The 22,992-nt window shown below is 51.0% G+C and overlaps 1 protein-coding gene across 2 annotated transcripts in view; it reads right to left on the reverse strand.

The window, feature by feature from the left end:
• Positions 1-1,048: 1,048 nt before the first annotated feature.
• The window catches only part of Fam167a (family with sequence similarity 167 member A), a 31,587-nt gene continuing 9,643 nt past the window's right edge, over positions 1,049-22,992 (reverse strand). Inside the window, exons 1-3 of one of the 2 annotated variants that reach the window (XM_037208468.1) lie at positions 16,382-16,788; positions 15,365-16,130; positions 1,049-2,283 (exon numbers count right to left, since the gene is read on the reverse strand). In XM_037208468.1, coding sequence (XP_037064363.1) covers positions 2,020-2,283; positions 15,365-15,748 — 648 coding nt within the window. In that variant the 5' untranslated portion in view covers positions 15,749-16,130; positions 16,382-16,788 and the 3' untranslated portion in view covers positions 1,049-2,019. Of the gene's footprint in view, positions 2,284-15,364; positions 16,131-16,381; positions 16,789-22,992 lie in introns of those variants that run through there. The other variant, XM_028884162.2, reaches the window with a different exon arrangement.

The following is a 22,992-nucleotide window of genomic DNA, read 5'->3' on the forward strand; positions in this document are numbered from 1 at the left end:
GATCCTCCTCCTCCAACTCCTGAGCACTGGGATTAAAGACGTGCACTCCCATGACTGGCTAACGATTAATTTCTTCCAACCAGTTTGGCATTCTTTTTAGGACATGGGATGGGCCTTCTTTCATGTGTTTTCTGTGACGTGGTATGTGAGCGTCAGCCAGCGGGTGACTGGAGGCAAGAGGTAATGAGAGGTGATGAGGCCTTTTGGGACTTGGCAGTGTTTTGTGTAGTCTCTAAGGGAGGGACTGGGGTCAAGGCCTCTGGACTTCAAGGCTTTTAAGAAATATTGGCTACCTTGTTCTACATTTTCAAAAAGAAACACAAACTGCCTGGCTCTTTGAAATCACAAGGAAGAGACCATTCGGTCATACACGACCATTCAGTTATAAGCTCCCATTCCAGCCTCTCCCTGGGTGTGTTGTGGCATGTGTGGACCTAACCCATGGGGATTACCAGGAGGAAGAAACATTATATACAGAGAACAGTCAGCATAGAGTTCGGGACTATGACAGATGGTAAGGGCCAAGGGTCCACCATCTGGGCTTCATGCTCCTCCCTCCCAATACTTTGGATGGCAAAGTGGGGAGAATGGGTGGAGCCTGAAAGGGAAGGAGAGAGAGTTGGCAAACTTATGGGTTTGGCAGAACATCAGGCCATCTTTTGGAGTTCAGGTTCATTGACAGGAGATCCGTCTAGGCCTGATTCACAATAATTTCTCACCTTAATTATTCTATAGCCACTAAACAGCCAGGTGACTTGAGGGAAGCCATTCTCTTTCCTGGCCTCACTTAGCCCTCTCTGCTAATGAGCAGGCCTCACTAGACACACCCAATGCCTGAGAAACTTGTGTTAACAGGATTACACGTGGCCCGATGTGCTGTACCAGGTCTTTCCTGGACCGATCAGCTTAACATTCTGCTGATCTCAAGCCTGCTGCTAGGGGAAAAAAACCTCTCAAAACTGAACCCCAAATTCTCCTTGGCTTACTCAACCGGTTCTGCACGTGGACAAGAATCAGACGGGTATTAACGAGTTAGCAACACATTAGGTAACAGTCATGGTCAATTAAAATTCATTGTTTAGGTCAGGCACGGTCTTGAGAGGCTCAGTATGGGCTTCTGGACTCCCTGCGGTCTTTGGTGCTGAGGAGAAGGTGATGTGGTGACACCATCAGGTCCCACCAGGAAGGTCTCTATCCTGCCTCCTGCAGCAGGATTCACTTGGGGGGACATCTGCTTCCTGTCTGCCTGGTTTAGTCACCAGTGGCCTGTTGGTGCTCTCCTGGGGTTGTCAGGGGCAGTAAAATAACTGAAGTGGTTGTAACTGGAGCTAGGGGGACACCAGGGCATCTGGGTTCCTCTACCAAAGCTATACAAGGTACATGTGTCACGGAGCAAGCTGGAAATAACATGGCCTTGTAGCATCAAGGCTGAAGTTCCAAGTAGGAGGGCAGAGTTCCTTCCCAGGGATGTTGGTGGCCATCAATGAGAAGCCTGCGTTCCCATGTGCCACCATGCTATTCCTTTAGGTTTTCCTGTCCTAGCACATCCCTACCCAGGTTGCTGAGTCACCTCCTTTGGGGCAATTAGAGCTAGGACAGAGAGGGTGTTGATGCTACGTGAGAGGTGAGTGTGTGCCTTACACATCTAATCTTCCCAGCTTCCCTAGAGCAGAGCTTTCTGTAAGAACAAGCTTTGTGGGTGGGGAGGTCCCCTTTGGGATCCAACATCATAGCACCAGTGAGTCTAGGACACAGGAAAGGAGGCCACTGAGGGGGGCAGGCCACAGGGATCCTACTGAGACCCTGTCTTCCATAATGCCTGCAGACTCTCTGAGTATTGAACATGAAGACCCAAGGATGCAGAGCTGAGGTCCTGCCACGCTACCACCCAGTCCTGAGACCTTCCATTTCCCAGCATGGCCTCAGGGAGACCCACTTTGGGTAACTTGGTCTGAGCTGCCTCTCTCTTGCCCTTAGCTCTGGTTCCCCCACCCCCACCCCCTTCCATCCCAAGGCTTCTCAGCAGAGAGAGAACCTTCTGGAGTTGATGTTCATCTTGGTGACGCCGATGAGCTTGAGTGGTGTGGAAAGGCTGAAAGAGGATGCCAGAGGGGAGTCACAGAAGAGGTCAGACAGCTCATCTCGCTCCTCCAGCTCATAGGCGGCATCATTGAGCATCCTCCTGTGCAGGCGGCAGGTCTGCTCAATCTTCAGCTTGTTGATATCTCCACGGAGGCGCATGAGCTGCCTGGCCAGCTGCTGGTCCTGGAGCCGCATCTCTGCCTGGAGAGGAAAGGCCAGACATGTGTCAGCAGGGGTGTGGAGGCTGCAGTTCTGTGAGCGCTGCTGAGGAGACTCATTAGGAGGACTCCTGACTGATGTCATGGATCACTGACAGGTCCATCTGGCAGCAGGCTTACTTTCTGGGTCAGAGAGGTGAAAGGACACTATGGTGTCATGGGAAGGTGTCATTGCCCGCTTTGTGCCAGGCTAACACCTATGCCTAAATCCTTCTCCATGCCAGTCCTCGCTTAAATTCACCCCCAGTTCATTCCTGTTCTTTGGTGTTCAAGAGGATGTTCGGGCAGAATGAGATTGCAAAGAGTAACAGGCACCAAATTCGGCGGCACAGCTCCTGGGTGGGGAGAAGGGCTGTGATGGGCAGGACAATGAGAGCTTTCTACTGGGACAGTCCCGATTAGGTCACATGTGTGGGGGCTGGCATAACGTGCTTTGTTATTTGTCAGTTCTTACATTTTACAATGTATTTTCATCACATTCACCTACTACTACCATCCGCTAATTTTCCCAAGTGCCCTCCCATTCTAACTTTCAAATTCATGTCCTCCTTTAAAAAAAAAAAAGTGTAAGTAATAACTCAGAGTCCACTTAGTGCTACCCACAGGCACATGGGTGTGGGTCATCTACGGGGGTGTAGGGCCCTACCAGTGGTCATGTGACCGCCCCCCCCTCATTCTGCAGCCTGCTAGTTTTTCTTTCATCGGACATCTTGCAATGACGTATTGATATATATCTTAATAAAGGTTCCTAAGAGCCGATCATAAAAAGCAAGCTGACATTTACTATGAACCAGAGTTAATCCTCATGATAGCCTGCAGAGTAAGATTCTTACTATGCCACAAGTCACAGGTGGGGAAGTTGAAGTCAGCTGTCAAAAGGCCTTCAGTGGTAAAGCTGGGGTAGCGGCTCAGACTGTGGGTAACCAGGAGACTGACAACTCAGTCAGTTCTGCCTCTTAGGTAGAGTGGAGGAGCCTAAGGTACAGAGCTGACCAAAGCTGGGAGACCCTCCAGAGGGGTTCTGATGTGTTTTTTGCACCTCTGTTTCCTGTTAGGAAAGGGATGTACTGAGAACTCTCAGCAGCACTTTACAAAATCCATCTGCACCCCAAACCCTGCGGCACCTCCCAGCCTCCCCGAGGGACCTGCGCCTAAGGTCCATATTTCACTGGAGGGTCCTGGAACTCCAAGGCTTTAAGCTGTGTCTCAGCCTCACTGCTGTGGCTTGGCAGAGATGGAATGCAGCTGTGATCTCACTGGGCTTTGCGGGCAGTGGTGTCCCATTAGCAAAACTTTGTCACTAAGACAGGCCACCAGCTGTTCCTGCTGGACCTGAGACCCAGTTCCATCCTGCCATTTACTCTGCTTACGACTCCAAGTGTTTCAGTACGTCTTCCGTCCTCAGACTGAGTTCCGTGGCCTGCCAGGTGCTTGGACCCAAATGAGCCCTGAGATTCAGGAAGGACCCGCCCTGTGGCTATGCAAATGAATGCAAATTTCTCGCTTTCTCCATGGGGTTTGGAATACCTACCCACTGCCATGAAGAAAATTAGTGACTTCACTAGTGAGCATTCAATGTTCTCTCTCCCTCTTACACACACACACACACACACACACACACACACACACACACACACACTACATACATTAACAAATAAATCTTTTTTCTTAAATGTGGAGGGCCCACTCAGAAATTTGAAAAAAAAAAAGTAGAATCTATACAACATAAAATGTATCCTCTTGGTCATTTTGAAGCACACAGTCCAGTAGTGTCAAAGACATGCATTGCTGTACAGACATGGCCACCACCCAACGCCAGAATTTTCCCATATTTCTCAACTAAAAGAGATGCTCACTAAAAAAAAAAAAAAAAAAAAAAAAAATCCCCATCCCTTCCTCCAGCCCCTGACAACCCCATTCCACTGCCCTTTATCTCTATGAACTAGATGGCTCTAGAAACAACCCCCCCCCAGCCCCTCAGCCCCACCCCGTGAGGAGGATCCTACATAGCTGGCTTATTTCATGTCTCATCATGCTCTCCAGGTTCACACGGCTGAGAGGCTTTTAAAATTAAATTTCCTTACCAATGTCTAAAGGTCACAGGTCACTGTGGGTAACATGAATGACAAGATCTGTACCCCCACCCCTGCCTCCCTGGCTCTTCCCCACTCCAGGCCAGAGGCATCACATTTATCTGTCTTACAGACAAGGAAACTAACTCAGGCCCAGCCCTTCTGGGAATGGTAGCACTCAGATCCCTCTGGGTCAAGCAGTGGCCTTCCCGGGGCCTGGAGGCGATGACGGACTTCTGGGGGAGACCCTGTTGCAAGCCCCCACCCCACCCCCGCCCTCAGCGCTAGCTGAACCAGTCACTAATGCGGAACTCCCACTTACCCTTCTCCAAGAAGGGGCTGATGAGGTCTCCAGACCAGACAAGAAGCTGTGCATAGTAATCCTAGGGCAGTAGCTAACAGTGGCCAAATACTTCCCTTCCAGCCAGGAAGGGACCCACAGGAGCACCTAGGCTGGTGCACCGGTCCTAAGACTCAGCCTAGGGGACTCAACATGGGTCAAATACTGTCCTCCAAAGCTCAGTGTAGAATGTCCTTATTTTCCACCCCACATCCCCAGGGCGGCCTGCCCTTCCTCTGGGGAGGCAGGCACAGGCTGGAGTCAGAGCCGTGGTTCGTTTGTTCCAGAAATCCCACAATCAGGGCACAGCCCCTGGTGAAAGAGGATTGGGTGGGGGGATGCCATTGGTGAGGGGGTTAGGGGGATGGTAGGGAGAGGGTCTCCAGAGGCCTGGGGGAGTGGAGGAAGCCTTTCTGAGAGAACCATCGCTGTCCTTCAGACTCCTCTGCTGCCTGTGGACACTGGTGGTTTTGAGACAAATGAGAAGCCTCTTAGGAGAATCGGCCTGTTTCTTCAGGTAGAAGGTGAACTCCCAAGGGCAGGATTAGCTAACTAAACAGTAATTACAGAGCTCGGCAAGAGCAGAGATTTCCCGACTTCCCAGCTCGCTGTGGCTGTGGGGTGAAGAGAGGCGATGGAGACAAGGAGGGAAGAAAGGCTGGGAGAAGAGTCCGCCGAGAGCCTCCAGAACAGAAAGCTCTCAGGTGAATGCGTCTCTGCTTACTGGGGAGAGATCACCACACCAAGTACTTTCCTGAGGAGAAAAGAGAAGCTCGGGCCTGCTCTGGGCTGGGGCAATGAAAACGAAGGCGGTGGACATCCTCGGGATGTCCTGAATAAGTTCAGTGGGTACCATATATGTGACCACGGGTTTCACCCCAAACAACTAGAGGCAAGGACTCCCAGAGACCTGTGCCCCAAGTTCACAGCGGCACACCCCAACTGCAAAATAGATGAGCACAGCCGATCCACGCTCTGGATGTTATCCAGTCTTAGCAAGGAGGAGATTCAGACACATGTCACAGCCTGGATTTGGGGACATTATGCTAAGTGACATTAGGGTTTGCCAGGGAATAAGTGTTTAACAGTTAGCACACAGAGAAAGAGAATACTAAGGTGAAGGCCATGTGTCTAGTCCCTAATCCTGGACTCCTGTGGACACTATCTCAGCCTGAGAGCCTCCATTTGTCTCTGATAGGAGTGGTGTGAGGGCCAGGATCTATCTCAGCACGTGTGAAGGAAGGGGCAGAATGCATTCCACTTCCACATGGTTGGACAACAGAGACCTAATTCTTGAGGTTTACAAACACTCTTTGTATTCTGCTCTGGTGTTTGTCTAGCTTCACCCAAAGGTCAGCCATTGTTATAATCAGCCATGTATAATGTCAGGCATTGTTACAATCAGTATTGTGTTGGAGTCCGCCTAGAACCAGGACAATGCAGGACACTTTAACCTTAGTCTGACCCCTGTGAATGCCGTACTGATGAGGGTGGACGGACCAGGTGGTGCAGGTAAGGTGTCTTGTTCAATGGAAACTTGAGTTTCTGGGAACCTGTAGAAGGAAAAACTCAAAGGTTCCCAGAAGCCAGCTCTACATTGTGAATGGGTTTCCAGGGGAGTTATGGACTCAGGTAGAAGTGGAAGTATGCTCCATGGAGAAGTTGTTTCTAAGAGAGGAGGGGGCTGGGCCACATAGGTGGGACTGACCTCTCCTGACAGTGGGGAGGCCTTTTGATCTGTAGCCCTGGCCTGGGCTGTGGGTGAGAGAGCTGGCGGGCTCCCTGGCTCCCATCCCCTGGGCCGGTTCAGTAGGAAGGAGGGAGCTGGTTATATTGTTTGCTCTGTCTGGGCCTAGTCTATTTCCTCTGAGTAGGGCCTGTATTGAGTGGGAAGGCTAGACTAGAGTCCAGGGCTAACAGAGCTTGGGGCCCTTCAAGGCCTTCTGGGGAATTCCTGGCTCTACACAAGTGTGAAGCTCTAAAGATATGATAAGGTTTTCAACTTTTCATACTTGGAAAGTCCCCAAACTGTTACCTTCTCTATGAGAGGCTGGACTTTCAGAGCTACCAGGGGCTCTGGCTTCCAGCCCCCAAACAGCCCTTTCTAGGTGAACATTCCTAGGCAGGTGTGAACCCCTGGAAGAAAAGGGGAAAGGATGGCTGCCTCCCATGCCCACCCCCATCCCTACTGCTTCAGACAGTGCTGGGGTGTGAAGGAGGGAGGTGTGCCTGGAAGGGGGCACATAACAGAGAGAAGCTAGAGAGGTGAGGTGAGGGTGGTGGGACCTGAGTTGACACTTCTCAAAAGAAGACAATTCGGTAGCAGGCAAATTATGGCAAAGGTGTCCAACATCTCGAATCACTGGGGAAATGCAAATCAGAAGTACAACGAAGCTGGGTGTGAGGGCGTACCCCTGGGATTCTAGCACTTGGGAGGCTGTGCCTGGCAGATCATGAGTTCAAGGCTGCCCTGGGCTATGTTATAAGTTCTAGGCTAGCTGGATGCAGATGCAGAGTGAGACCTTGTTTCAAACAATAAACAAACAAACACCCACAGCAAGATACCACCTCACCTCAGCTATCATGGCTACTATCAAAGAGACAGGAAATAGAAATGCTGGTAAAGATATGACAGACAGACAGACAGACAGACAGACACACACACACACACACATACACACATGCGCACATGCGTCACTGTAAACAGAACTACCTACCTTGACTACCTGAGAAGTTTTAACGTACTCCCATGTTTATTGAAGTACAGTCCACCACAATCATTATGTTAAGTGATATAAGCCACACACAGAAAGACAAATACCACATGTTCTCACTCATTTGTAAAAGCTGAAAAAAAAGTTGAACTCTAGAGGTCACTGGAGGCTGGGATGGTGATGGGGAAATACAGAAAGACTGGGTAGTGGGAAATCCATTCCAATATTCTTTTGGTAGTACTGGGGATTGAACCTAGGCTTCATGAATGGGAGGCAAGCACTCTAACATTTCACTACAGCCCTAACTCAGTTCTACTAGTTTAATCATACCCAGATAAATAGTCTACAACAATTTAGTATATATTTCAGAATAACTCAAGGAAAATTTGAATGTTCCCACCACAAAAAAGGGATGGTACTTGAAAAAGTGGAAATGCTAATTTTTATTTGACCAACACACAACATATCTAATTATTCTACCACATCCCACAATAGATCCACATATGTTGATTAAATATATATATATATATATATATATGACTATATATATTTAAATATATATGACTATATATATTAAATATCTATGTGACTGTGTATATAGTCAGAAAGGGATTATCCAGCCTACAGACATGCTTCAGACTGAACTAACTCCTTTGATACTTTTTGTTTGTTTGTTTTGAGACAGGGTCTCTCTGTGTAGCTTTGCACCTTTTCCTGGATCTCGCTCTGTAGCCCATGCTGGCCTCAAACTCACAGAGATCCGCCTGGCTCTGCCTCCCGAGTGCTGGGATTAAAGGCGTGCGCCGCCGCCGCCGCCGCCGCCGCCGCCGCCGCCGCCGCCGCCGCCGCCGCCACCACCACCCAGCCCCCTTTGATACTTGAGACCACCATGGCTGGCCTCTGTCTTAGCATAAGACACCTCCTCATGCAGAGTGGAAGAATTAAATTCTTGGAAAGAGGGAAAAACGGAGTTAACTTTGGAGACTAACACAACAAAGGGCCAGGAGTTGAGAGGCTGTGTTGAGGAAGCAGAAGGCACCTTCATGCTCACTGACTGAAGGAGCCGTGGTATAGCGTAGCCATTCGGAGCCTGGGCTCTGAGGCTGGGCAGGTCTGATTTCACACACACACACACACACACACACACACACCGTGCTGATAATCAGTTCCCTCATCTGTAAAGGGGGGGTGCTAATACTATCAGTGGCCCCCACCTTGAAAGGTGGCTGTGAGCATCAAGTGTTGTGATTGGAGTAAACACACACAGTACTGATCCTGGCCTTGGTCCCTCCTCTCTATTCTCCTTTACCAACACCCTGACAGGCAGGTATTTGTCACCTCCATTTTACAGGGAAGGATTAGGTCAACTGCAAGTGGGATATAGCAGAACTGGAAGTCTAATCTAATTGCAGATGGGTGTTTTTCCCACCCCCACCCATGACCAGTGACTGGGCCAGCTGCCTGTGGGTACTCAGTAACTTCCCAGACCACTCCAGATTTGCAGCATGGACTTCCACAGAGACCAGGAGGATTCCATCCTAAACAAACACCCTGGGTGCCCTCCCCTCTCCAAAGCAGGACTTCCACCTGCAGGTCCCTAGGTGATATTGTCTTCTCTTGAGAGAGACTCTCTGGAACACAAGACCCCATCCCACCTACCTCAGCTCCACACCCCAGCCACCCAAGGACTCCTCATCTTACAAGGGGATGTGGTGGGATGAGAAAATCCCCTCTTGCCCCCTGTGGCTCTTGGGTTGCCCTGAACTGCTTCTCTGCTGAGCTGTGGTCCACAGACTCCTTTGTTCCCTTCTCAACACTGCAGGGAAGAAGGGGGACTATGGGCGGGGCCTTGGGAGGGGGTCAGCTTCGGCCTATTGGCCACAGTCCCTATAGCTCTTAGGTCCCAGAGGCATGTCTGGGGATGGAAGGCCTGAGTTCTCTCCTTCTAGGAGACTCTTTTCTGCAGGGCCAGGCACGAGTTCCAATTACAGTGGCAAGACAAAAGAACCCAACACTTTTCTCTCTCTGACCTTTGATTTTTAATAACCCCTTTCTCCTTGATTATATACGGTGTTTCTATTTTAGAAATTTCTGGAAACTACAGAAAAGTAGAAATAACAGCATTACCAAGAAGAGAAGAATATCGCCACCGCTCTGACGCCTTTCATCTCCTGAGCCTTTGTCTATAAGTTCTCCTTCAAAATTTATTTATTTATTTTGAGACGTGGTCTTGCTATGCAACCCTGGCTGACCTGGCACTCTCTGTGGAGCTCAAGTTGGATTTAATACAAAAATTGTCATAAACCCTACAAAGTCAGTATCTTCTCAGACGAATAAACTTGGGTGTTCACGAGTAGAAGAGATGAGCCCTGGGCAGACAGATGCCTGGGCTTCTTGTGTGTCAAGGCCCACGCCCCCAGTCTCCTGCTGGCTGCCTCTCCATAGCTCATCATCTTCCCTTGAGACACAATGGTCCCAGGGACATGTTCTGGGGCATGGCACGCAACCCTGTGGGGCCTTCTAGGAACATCCTCTTCTGAACCCATCAGGGTTTGAAGGTGGGCCTTGGAGAGCATGTGGCCCATGACATGAACATGTGACAGGTCTCTGAAAGAAGAAAGAGTCCTGGATCCTGAGTCAGATGGGCGCCATCCTAACAGACTTAGCCGCAGCCTTGGCTGTGTTACTTAAACCCTCTGTCCTAAGACTTCCGGTCTTTCTGAGTCTCTGTCTTCTCCTTTGTAAAACGGGAAGAGCCAATAGCCTCAAGCTTCCGGGAGCACCTCTGGGACCTTAGAGTCCTCTCTCATCCATCGTCAAGCATCTCCATCCCACACGGTGACTGTGACCTGTCATCTGGCTGGGCATCCAGCAGAAAAGGATAATGGGAGCTGGTGCCACACATGCCAGAGCCATGTGCTTGCCTAGATGTGCCACTGAGAACTCGGGCTGGCGATCAAACTGAGGCCACAGGCACCGCCAGAACCTGGGTCTCCAGCTCTGACACACAGGTCCTGCCTGGTTAGTACCCACCAGGTTTCCGATTCTGTTTCTAACAGCTATAAACACCTTCTGCCTGCAGGGATCAAACACCTGCAGGAAACTAACAGACAGAGGAGGTGCTATGTATTCTCAGGTTCTCACCACAGAGTGCATCGGGGACCAGGGAGGCTTTTACTTTTGTCTGCCCCTGACAGAGCAGATGTTCTGGCTCCTGTTTCTTATCTCCTTATCTGTCAAGGTCATTTCTGAGCAAGACCATAGAAACAAGACAGGAGGCAGGCAACTGACTGCTGGTGGCTCAGCTCCAGGCCCAGGCCTGAAGCTGCTTCCCTGACCAAAGGGAGCTAGCTACTAGGCAACTGGAATTCCACACTCAGCTGGAAGAAGCTGACAGACTCCTGCCACCCAGGGCCATGGCTTTCCCATGCAGGACTGCCACCACCTCATCCCAGACCGCCCATTAGGCTGTCTTCACTGCAGGCACATAGCTGGAGGCTGTGACCTGGTAACCAGAGTAGTCTAGAATCAGCAAAGGAACAAGATGGTTATTTTCAAGGACCCTGAGAACAGTGAGGTCGGATCTTAGCTTGGGGATGTCAGGTGGCCCCAAATCACCAAGGACAGAAGCTGCCCTGCCTGCCACAGTTGGGTGGTGACATGGTCTCTTGATTTAGTTGGAGCAAAGATGCCAGGCCTTAGTTGGATGTCATATGATATTTATGGTTTGAGAATCAATGAATGAGTGGAGACCAGGAGAGGACCAAGGGAGCAAGAAGGGATACCAGATGGGAAATGAGGGAGGTCCCTAAGCTTAAGTTGTGTGCCCTGTTTCTGCCATAACTGCCTCCATGTGGCCCAAGGCTCAGTCTGCAAAGGGGTCAGAGTGCTGGAGCTCAGGCCAGCGGTCCAGGAACCATACTTCTTAGAGATGGCCTCATGACCCTTGAGGGTTGGCTTCCCAGTATCCCTGGTACATTAGCGGAAGGGGAAGCCACTCTGCTTTAGGTTGACAGGGATGTTGGCAGAAACACCCCATATCTTGGGGGTGAAAGCCAGGAAGGGATGTCAGGAGGGGTCCCCCACCCCCTTCTTTGCTTTGGAAACCTTTCCAGATCCGGAAACTCCTCTCTGCTAGCCCCAGAGGAGGCAGCGAAGGGTAGACAACGCTTCCTGTTCCTGCATAGCCTGCCTTTGAATGAGGGCTCGTTGACAACCGTCTCCCTGGCTGTTTTAGCAGCTCCCAGGAGGACCACCAGACAGACAGGAGGCACAGTATGGGTTGCCCTCTGCTAGGACCAAAACTTCCATTAAAACCAGGGTCTGGTGGCAGAGGCCTAAAATTGCATCTACTTCTGAAACTGAGGCAGGGGGATTTGCAAGTTCAAGGCCTGTCTGGGCTATAGAGTGAGTTCAAGGCCAGCCTGTGCAACTGAGAAAGACCTTACCTCAAAAAGCATATTAGAAGGAGGGCTGGGGATACATGGAAGGGCACTTGCCTAGCATGGGAAGGAAGGTCTTTAAATTCAATCCCCAGGACTAGAGACAAACTTCTGCTGAGTTGGGTGTTCGGCAGTATGGAGGGGGAAAGCCCACATACTGACTGGAATTAGAGTCTCCGTCTGTTCCTCAGACACGTGGGGGGAAGGATAAATTTGCACATGAGTCTAACAAATACACAGGGAGGGCAGGGGTGCCCAGGAGCAGAGAAAGTTTGATTCTGAAGTTAAATAAAGACAGCATAATAAAGGTTATGCAAACTACTTTCACTGGGGCCTTAAAAATGAGCGGATTTTAGAGGCACCTTGAGGGTGAACATAAGATACATTAGAAAAGTAGCATGAAGCTTTGTTTTAACTGAGACAGAGAGAAGAAAACATTCTAACCCAGCTACTTCCAGCTAAGTGTTTGACAAGCTGCCTTTGCTGGTGTCTGATTTCTGGCAGGGCAGAATTGGGCATGGGGGTCCTGAGATCAGCGCCGGAGCTGCTGCTAGCCCCTGGGGGGCCATCTCTAAGCAGGTGGGGTTCCTGCCTCATTGCGTGCATGGGGATGCTTAAGTGAGGAGTCCTTCACTAAGACCCCTTTGCTGTCTGAACTTGGCTTTGTGGGACAGTTGAGGCAGGGGCAGGATGTGGAGCTCAAGCTTGGGGACTCCTGGATCTGCCCTCTGAAGTCTTTTCACGGTCCCTTGGGCCTCTTTCCACCCTTGGTACTCTAGGTGTGGTATGGCATTTAGTGTCCCTTGGAACATATTGGAAATTCCAAATCACAGAGCCCCATCTCAGACGCACAGAACAGAATATTCATCCTTACAAGAGACTGGGGGGCTCTGGATGCACACTGGAGTTCGGAGGCCAAATGGTTTTTCAGCATGTTCAGCTGGGCCTTCCCCAATCAGGCCAGCTCACCAGACTCCCTCCTGCATTTCCCAAAAGTGAAGGGTGAGCCCTGGCTTTGGCACTTCCTAGTTAAGTTCACTGACTCCCAGGAGCGTCAGAGAATTCGTCCACACGATGAGAACAAAGACAACAAGTACCCAGGACCTTTGTAGGATGGAATGGCATGCAGGGATTATTCTCACTCAACCTTGTTTTTCTCTCTGCCTCCAACCCACACACTCTGTTGACTGCTGACACCCGTGTGAAGTCAGTTTTAGGAAAACTGCCCGCGGCTGATGGAGGATGCTGTATTCTGTGGCAGCAGCTAAAACTAGCATTATTAGCACAGTGACCTGATGGCCCAGGGTTCAAATGCCAGCTTTTTTATTCCCAGCTGCATTCCTCTCTGAGTCTTTTTGGTCTTCTTGAAAAGGGGAGTTTGGAAAGGCAAGGTCACATGACAACGAGAAGTGAGTAACGCAAGTGACATACCAGGCATACACTGAGCACTGTGACACATCTGTCATCACCATCATTACCCACCCCTGGTCACCCAGGAGAACGGAAGATGTTGTGCAGATAGAAGGCATGTTACTAATGCACATATTTCTTGTGCCCACGTCAGACAGCCCTTGGCAACCAAATTAGTCCTGACTATGACTGCCCTGCCCTGGGATCCTACAGTCTGAGTTACCCTAAATGTGGCTGGTCTGCTCCTCTTAGCCAGCACACTCTGGGTGGGGCACCTTGCCATGCTTGTTTTTGATGTCCTGGCAGTGAGACTAAGCATGCCGCACAGATCTCAGACAATGTTCTCAGCTAGGCTGGGTGCTGCTTGAACCAACCTTCAAAGTCTCTAGATGTTCAGCATCATGCCCTAGGTGTTCCTTTCAATGGCCTGAGGTGTGGCTGAGGCTTTGGGGGTCTTTCCAGAGCTCCCCATGGTACTTTTCCATCTAAGGGATGACGGGGGGGGGGGGGGTCTAGGAAGTTGAAAGGAAGCCCCTACTGTTTTCCATTCGCTCAGAGGAAACACGGAGTTTCTCTACTCCTCCACTCCAAAGGGAAGCCCACAAGGGATGTGAACTTATTTAGACAGTAAACAACTCTGCTCCTAGAAGCAATAAACTCTCAAATGAACCCAAAACCAACAAATTGCATCCTTGGCTACTGGGAGTATTTTTTGTTCCTCTGTGAAAAATAGATCAAAGCAGGATGGCCTTAGGAAGTCAGGGTGCAGCTTTCAGGGTCTGTCTCTGGCCCTGCATGCTCACCTCTCGCCTCCTGTCCTCCTGTGAGCATGCTGTGGTCACGAAGCAAGAATCCACAGGTACCCTGTCTTCAGTGAAAGCTAATAGCAAGCATACCCATGCTCGACACTTAACAGCATACACAATGGGATAGTGTGTTCTGAGCAGACTCAATGTCAACTAAAGAGGTTCCTAATTAATTAGATGCTCAACCTCCCGAGCTGCTACCACCCTGAACCCCAATGCTCTATTTCAGCCCACGAGAAATTCCAGGCTCCAGTGGAGAGATGTCTTGCAGGACTCAACAAAAACAAACCCAGCCGGCCTCTGCTTTCCTATTACCACCGATTCTTGGAAGGCAGCTGGCCCTGACTGCTGGCTCCCTGGAGTCAGATGGCCCTGCAGGTGATTCAGGGAAGCAGCTAAAGCTTAAGGGGAGGCTTTGTTCCAGGTCTGGGTCTGCTAAGAAGCTGCTGTTATGGAGGGACCTAGTGGTTTTTCCTGGGGCAGGATGGAAAAATGCTCCACCTCCTTTCCCAGAATTTTCATGGTGGTGAGAGGTTCCTGATAGGAATCCCTGTGGGCAGTAATAGGATCCAGGTGGGTGCTGTACCACTCAGTCTTCTGTCTTTGCTCACTCATCCCATCTGGAAAGTCTGACCCACCCTGACTTCTGGGCAGACTCTTACTCAACATCCTTTGTCAAAGCCTTCACTCAAAGCGTGATCAGTCATGTGCCCCTTTCTGGCAGCTCTTGAACACCCTGAATTATTAAACAGCACTTCCCATGCTGAGTCCCAGTACTTACAACTATGACCCCCAGACTGAGTCTCTTCCCAAAGTCTCTCACCCAGGGAGACCCACCACCTAGCTAGTGTCAACTCCCAGCTCAGGGAAAGAGGACGCTTGCTCGCTGAGTGAGTGGTGGTCCCCAACCTGTAGACAACTGTGGCAGGTGGGGAGAGGGTTTCTTAGAGAAGTCAATACAGGCAAACTCTGAGGATCCCCTGGCTTTCCAGGAATAAGAGTAGGTGGGAAAAGGGTAGGGACACCCTAATGTGGGCTCAGATCCTTGCGGGTAACACTTGCTTCCTCCATACCTTTGATTAGGAGCTGACTGACTCAGGCCCCCATGTATCCACTGAGAAATGAGATCTACCCTTTGCCTAGTCGGAAGACAGATGTGCAAATAGGAAACAGGCAGAGACGGAAGGACGAACATCATGCAGGAGCACAGACAAGGTCAGACAGAAGGATGGAGATAGGGAACAAGCACAGCAGACTTTCTGCACGGGGCGGCCACTCACCAGTTCCTTTCTGAGCCACGTTATAGCTTCATCGATACTCCGGAAGCCTTCCAGCTTGCCCGTGGTCAGTGGCCTGTCACCCTGGCTGGCACTCCTGGCAGGTGGAAGAAGCTCTCTGGACTCCCTTAGAGGTATCGAAGGCTCTCCACCTCCACATGCTCCCTGCTCCAAGGGGGCCTCTTGCTGGGCAGCTGACCTTGGGAAAGGCCACGTCTGCTCCTCTAGCCTGGCCTGCCATTCCAGGTAGGAGGGTCTTCGGGTCTCTAGCCTCAGTTTCTCAGTGAGGGCCTTCAGGCTGAGGAGGTGGTCATCGGGAGGTGCGGCGGCCCCTGCTGGCCTGTCTTTCTCACCCACTTCTTCCACTTGGATCCGGGGCACAGACATTCTCTAGTCTGCCCTGGTAGCCAGACATGGGAGGTGTTGGAGGCCACTTGGGAGACTTGCTGGGTGGCAAGGTCAAGTCCTGCTCTGCAAAGACCTCATAGAGCGGTGGCCCTGGCTCCTGAAGGCATTGTTGGGATGGTAGTGCGTCTCAAGGCTTGGCAGCACCTGGAGCCAAGCGAGGCTGTACAGTGTGCCTCTGAGCAGGTGTGGCTCAGGGTCTATGATTTGTCCCATAATCCTGTGGGGGCCATGCTTCACAGAAGGCAGGATCAGACAAGCATCAGCAGGACTCTCTGAGGCAGCCTCCTCCGAGATCTATCTATGCTGGCGAGGTGTGCAGGTCGGAGATGATAGGAATGTCCTCTTTAAGGGGGAAGTGAGCCTGCAGGAAGGAAAAGAATCATATCAGCCCTGGTCCCACTCCCTAAGATAGGAAACTGAGGTCCAGGGACAGGGTTTCTACTTGCCAGTTCTTGGCCAGAAGGGAGGCAATTTCACAGATTCCATGCAGAGCAATTGATAGAACCAGAGCTTTACTGTCTGTAAAATCATTCTACCTCTCTGAGACCACGGAAGTTCTTACAGCAAGTTTAGAGGCTTGAACCTGAGTCTCCAAGAGGCCAAGCGACTCACCAAGATAGATCACTCAGCAAGAAAGTGGGGGACAAAGCCAGCTGGTCTGAACCTCAGGACATAGGTCTCTCCTCTGGGCAGGTCCTCAGAGCCAGCTGGGATTTTGCACAGACTCAGGACAGGTGTCTCCTGCCCCTTAGCTACCCTCACCCACCACAGCCCCACCTTCCATCCACACTCAGCTTCCGGCTCCAACAACAACACCTGACCTCACCTCTTCAACAACTGACCTCACCTCTAGCCGGCAGCCTGGGCAGGAGAGAAGCTGGCGGCTGGAGCTGGGCTGGGAAACGGAAGGAGACTCATGACTCACTCTTTTGGAAAGGTGTTTCTCACGTTTACCTGGAGTGCCCATAGGGCAGCACTACCTTGCGACGGATCCAGCAGTGCTCTGAGCTGACCACCTTGGCTCTAGTGAAAGGTGTAAACCAAGACTCTTAGCCCCGTCACACCAAAGCATAGGTAGAGGAGTAGCTGAGTGAGAAACAGACCCAAGCCTCCCAGCCTTAGCATCTCATGTCCAAGGAGATCTGGGCAAGGGCAGATCGGAGTAGGAGGCACATGACTTGAACTTGGGTTTGAAACATATCTCTGCTGAGCTCTAAACATGAACTGAGGTGGAACCATATCCAAGATAAGGCTCAGATGAAAAGCTATAGGCTCAGCCTCTTGGAGCACACGTTGCCCTTGTGTGGAAAAGGAGGGAAACAAAGAGATGCTTATTGACTTTGCATCTTTGAAAACCCCTGACTTCATGGGGACACAAATTGGTCACGCTGCCTTTACACAGGCAGTATGCCCACCGCACTGGTCCCTGATGATGATCTGCTTTCTATTTCCACACATTGCTTCCTGAGAATGCTCCATCATTACACCGTACAGTCTCAGCCTTCTTGCGGTTAGTGTAGTACACTTGAGATGTGGCTGTGTTTATCAGTATTTCATTCTGCTTTCTTAGTGAATGGATGGAATACAGTTTGTCTCTCCACCTGTTGAAATGTATGAAACTTTCTGCATTTTAGTGATTATGAATAAAATCAGTATAAGAAATTATATATATATATATATATATATATATCTGCTCAAAGAAAAATTAATTCAAGTGCTATCTTATTGTAATGGCAGGAACTGGGTAGACAGAGACGAGGATTTAAGATGGAGACAGTGTGGGAGCAAACTGGCAGGGTGGGCCATTGAGTGGGGAGGGTCCTCCTGGCAAGCCTAAGCTACGGGGAGAGCTGACCAGAGCACCAGGGGCTGCCCTCCCCAGGCTCTGAGCCGACCCTCCCCAGGGCATCACTAGGGAATGAGAATATTGCACCCCACAGATAGCAGAGAAACCCAGTCTCATTTCTTGCCTTCTCTGGGCAGGAAAATGATACCCTGACTCCTCCCAGTGATTCTAAGCCCACTCTGTGGGCCCTGGGGCTCCCTCGGAAGCCACTGAGCTTCCCGAAAGCTCCAAGCATGTAGCTGGAAACCCTGTAGAGAGATGCTGACCCTAGCGCCAGGCTGTCAGGCTAGCTGAGCTTCCATCTGGCGTTCTGTAAAGAGGGCTGGCTGATACTACCCACCTCTTCACGTGTGCTCCCTGACTGTTAGCATGCTGGGTGGACACAGCAACTCTTGACATTCTGCCTTTCCAGTTTCTCATGATCGGCTTCTCCAGATCTCTCAACGTGGAAACTTGGGAGTGGCTTCCTGGGGCCTCTCCCAGGCGCCTGCTGTCTGCTTTTTGTGCTGAGGTGCCAGCCTTCGTTCTGAGTACACCTGGGGGCGGCTAAACTCTAGAAAGCTTCCTTCCCCAGACCCGGGAGCTCTATTACACCCAGCAGGGCTTTTTGGAGGAAGTCCAATTTAGACAGGCCGAGGAGCAGCACCCTCTACTCAGCAAGTCCTGGGAAGGGACAACACAGGTGGGAAAAGCACGTCCTACTCCTACGTGCTGCTCTGCGGTGGGTGGCACTCTGCAGGGTCTCCTCTCGAGTGGCACGGTGTGGCTTTGTTTTAATTACTGTTTCTGGATAGACTCAGAGGAGGCCTGAACAAGACGGCTCAGTGAGATGACTCAGCCTAGGGGCGGCCTTTCATCCACTACCTTCACGGTGCCTGTGAGGTACTGGGTATATACTCTGGCCCCCTCCAGCCTCAGCGTCACCCAAAAACAAAGCAAGAGAACAGGAACTACAAAGTGGGGAGCACAGGGATGGAAAGGTGAGGTGCTTTCATGAGCCGGTTATAGGCAGCTGCCAGTTGAGACCTGGGCACCCAGTTTCTTTCTACCCAGCTCAGAGCTGGAAGGCAGCTGTGAGATCTGTGCTCTGGGTCTGTAGCTTCAAGACCACCTCGCGCCTCTCCATCCTCTTCTAAGAGGTTGGTACAGCCAGAACTTGCATAATCTGCAGACTGGGCTCAGTGTAAAATGCAAAAAGTTCCTAAGACTGTCAGGATGCTGGCTGCAGAGTATTAATAAAGTGAAGGTCTGTGTTAAACGTACAGGTTACTGAGGGGATCGGAGGCTAAACAAGGTAAAAGCCATTAACACTGTACCTAGCATGTAGAAGGCCTAGATAAGACTACATTTTAAAAGGTGGCGAAGTGGATGGAGCATATTGATAATTCCAGTCCCATTACCCACCACTGCACTGGACTGTCAGCGGTGGGTCCTTGACCTCTTGGTGACCCGAATCATCTCTGCTCTTTCCCATCTCTCCTTGGAAACCAAATGACCCCAGAATCTGAAGAGGCCCAGAGAGTTTCTTCCTTCCTCTATAACTGGGTGTAGGAGTTGGCCTGGAATGTTACCCACACAGGCCTGGGGAAATGCCAGGAGAAAGAGTCACCATCGACTGCCCACTTAGTAGGCACTAAGCTAACTTTGTCCTGAGCCGGTGGCAAGGTGCCGAATGGGTGTTTGCAACAGGTGCCATATCCCTGGGGCAGCTTCTTGGGCGGACAGATGGCAGCTGGGCCCTTCTGTCTTTCTTGATATAGTAGGTTATACTAGGCTAATTCTGACATGCTGGGCCACAGGCTTTTCACCTAACCTCGATTCTCCTGGAGGGGTGAGCACAGAGCACAGCAGAAAGGCAAAAAACATCCTCAGACCTGGGGCCCAGGGCATCAGGAGAAAGAAGACAATCCCAGAGTCCCACCAGGCTCAGGGATGCCCCACATGGCAGACACCCCATTAACAGCCAGGGCAAGCCTTGCAGGTGGGCCAGCCTTTCTGAAGAAATGATGTGTGGGCCTAGGGACCTGCTCTGCATACATGGCTGCTGTTCAAACATGCTCCCTGGCTTCCAGGACAGCACAGGATGCTTCGCCAGCTGTGAGCTAATTCCTAGGCTGCTGGAGGAGGTGGGCGGGGACAGTCCCATCCATCAGCCAACACCTTGTCTCATTATGAGCTAATTTGTTCATCTGGAAGGCCTTCAAGCCCACTTCCCCAAAGGGCTCCTGGGTAGAGGAAGGCTAGGGGTCTGTGGACTAATGCCCTCCCCACTCCTTCCACTGGAACCCATCATTTCCTCTTCAGGAGATACAATCTAACACACACACACATACACTCCACACCCCCCACCGCCTCTCCTGCCCCCTTAAATCCCATGGCTTTGTACAGCTGTTTCTTCCTCCTCCCTTCTCTACCTCAGTTCTCAAGGATTTGAGGCCTTTCTCCTTGCGGAAGATTTCTTTAATCTTTGCTGGCTGAGTGGTGTGGTCTGGTGAGGACAGTACACGGGAAAACAATGATGTCACCACCCGATGAGCTAACACTTACTAAGAGTAACCGTAGCTGGAGTCATCCTAGCAACCTAGCCTGTCCTGACCCAGGGATGCACCTATTAATCCAGTCCCCGGTGTACAGATGGGGAGACTGAGGGCCCAGATAGGTGTGGTCACTTGCCTAAGGTCACAGAGCTAGCCAGCAGTGGATTTGGCACTCCAGCCCTCTGTGTCTGAGTCTAGGCATCACATTTATACCAGGCTCTCCTTTTTATAAGACTTACTTGTATTTTATGAGTATGGATGCTTTGTCTGCATGTAGTTCTGGGCACCGCATGTGTGCAGTGCCCGAGGAAGCCAGAAGAGGTTGTTGTGTCTCCAGGAAGTGGAGCTACAGACGGCCATTAGCAACCATGCAGGTGCTGGGAGTCGAACTTGGATCCTCTGGAAGAGCAGCCAGTGTTCCTAACCGATGAGCCATCTCTCCACCCCCTACCAGGGTCTCGTGACGGTCTCCTCTACCACACTGTGATGTTCACAATGTGAACCAGTACTTTGGTCCCGGATCCAGAACTCAGCACAGCGCTGCCCTCTGTAGTCAACCCGGAATGAATGGGCACAGAGCGCAGCCCCCTGTCTCTGCGGCCTGTGCTTGCTCATATGTTTGCCAGTTGAATGGGCTCAGAGGAGCAGAGGCGCCGCTCCTGGGCTTCCTATGGACACCTATCTGTCCTCAGGAGATGCCACACCTACCCCTTCCCTGCCCTGACTGGCAAGTGCCCGAACAAGAGTATGTCTGTACACCTGGGCACCTGGATGCAGGTGGATAGCCTCCCCCACCCTTCCCCAGGCAAATCAGGAACAGACTCAGCTGGCGCCATGTCCTGAGACTTTGAACTGAAGCAGAGAGGACCTCCTTGGTGCTCAGAATTGCATGGGGTCATTTCCACTTGGTACCTCTCCTGCCTTCTGTCCTGCAGAAAGACCATTCCACTTTGCTTTGAGTAAGCTGACCCCTCCGTTCCTAGGGCACTGACATTCCCTCTCACTTCAGATATGGTCACATGACTTTAACGGAGCTAATCAGAGCACTACTTACCCAAAGCTGGCTTTATTCCCAGTAGCCTGGGGTTACTAGGGGCCTCTTGCTGTCATAGGGGAAGCATTTACTAGGGTATAACCCCAAGAATGCACAACAGTTTAAGGCCCCCAATTAGACCCTGTTAGGAGGCTGACGGTTGTGGAACACAGTTCTTAGGGCATGACAGGAAGACTGTTGTCCTCTTGAACTCTTAGTAACTAAAATTACCCACAGAAGACCCATACACAACTGGGGTTATTAAAATTCCATCATGGGAGGAAGGAGTTCATGGGGCCCCACTTTTCCTGAAGCAATATAAGCAGTTAACAGTTGCTGGGGGGAGGCGGGTATCTTCTTCCGTGGTGTAGAAGGAGCCCATGTTCCTACAGGTAACTCCCATTGTTACCTAACTCCATTGGTTCACGACGATAGACTTGGGTACACCATCTCTTTGGTCTGTCATTGGTCCCTCACCTGAGATGAACAGACATTTGTTCAGTTACCCAGGACCTATAACCTAGGCTTTGATGATACAGCCCTTCAGATTCTCCTCTGGGACCTAAGCCACTTCCGGCTAGATTCCCGGCAGTTCTAACTGGCTAAGCGTTAGGGAAAGGAAGTAAAAGAAGATGGCAAATGCTTGCTGGTATTCGGCTTTTGTTTGCGTCTATGCCCACAACTGACCCCCTCCTTCGCTGTCCGCAGGGAGCTCCCATGTTGCGTGGAACCAGAAGCAGGCCACGCACCCTCCGTGTTCATTCTCTGGGGTCACAGGACCAGCCAAAAGGCCCCTTCTTCTGCCAAGGCCCTGACTTACTAGATTGAGAATTTGACCTGAGCTTGACCAATCAGAGGCTCAGGCCTGGGCTCTGAATTTGGAGTGTATGAGACCCAGATGAAGAGCCAAGGAGAATTTACATGTGGCCACCTAGGTGCCGGCCAGTCCCAAGACAGCTGTGAAATGCAGAGGTCTCTCAGCGGATGGTCTCTGCTAAATAACCAGGGGGCTGGCTCTGACTGCTGGTTGGGCCCTGGAGCTGCCCGCTCCCTTCCTTGGCCTTCGGCTCCTCTCACTTCCTGATACGGTTGCCCAATATCCCTGCCACCAGGTCGCTCTCTGTCGCCTACACGCAGCAGCCCTGGCTAGAGTGAGGGCCGGAGAGCTCATTTGCATGGGCCACAACGACACCCGAAAGCCAAGCCATGGCAGGAAATGTGGTGACCCCCAAGACTCTCCTCTCCCACATCTCCATGTGTCGCTTAGAGAGACACGCTTTGGGAACCAACAGGGTGAGTTACCACCTTCTTGTTAGTAATTTTTACACTCCCAGTTGTCTCCTAATTTATAGTCAGCTGCAAACAGCACTTGGGGAGGGCAGAGTGACTGTTGGCCACATGTAGCTTTTGACACTTCTTCTGCTCCCTCTAGCAGAAATGCCACCCAGGGGTCATTGTGAGGAACAGGACCATGCTCTGGGCTTTCCCTAATGCACAGCAGCGGGACACTCAAGTGGAGCAAACATCTGTATGTCCGCTCAGCCTGGACAGCAGTTTGGAGATGTGCCTCTCTAGGCCACCTCAGCAAGGTGACAAGCCCCATAGCAAGACTTGCCCAGGAGTGGCCCTGCTGTTACAGTTCACATACTGTAGCTGGTCGACATGGATCTGAGCTTCCTGCAGCCCCACACTAGTAGGGTAATTCTCAATATTAAGTCCTGATGTCACCTAGAGACCTTTTCTGCTACCTGAAAGAGGTATAATATCTCTAGTGCTTTGGGTTGATTTTATAGGTTGGAAACAAGGA

The sequence above is a fragment of the Peromyscus leucopus genome, chromosome 9 (genome assembly GCF_004664715.2).
Source record: "Peromyscus leucopus breed LL Stock chromosome 9, UCI_PerLeu_2.1, whole genome shotgun sequence".
NCBI lineage: Eukaryota > Metazoa > Chordata > Mammalia > Rodentia > Cricetidae > Peromyscus > Peromyscus leucopus.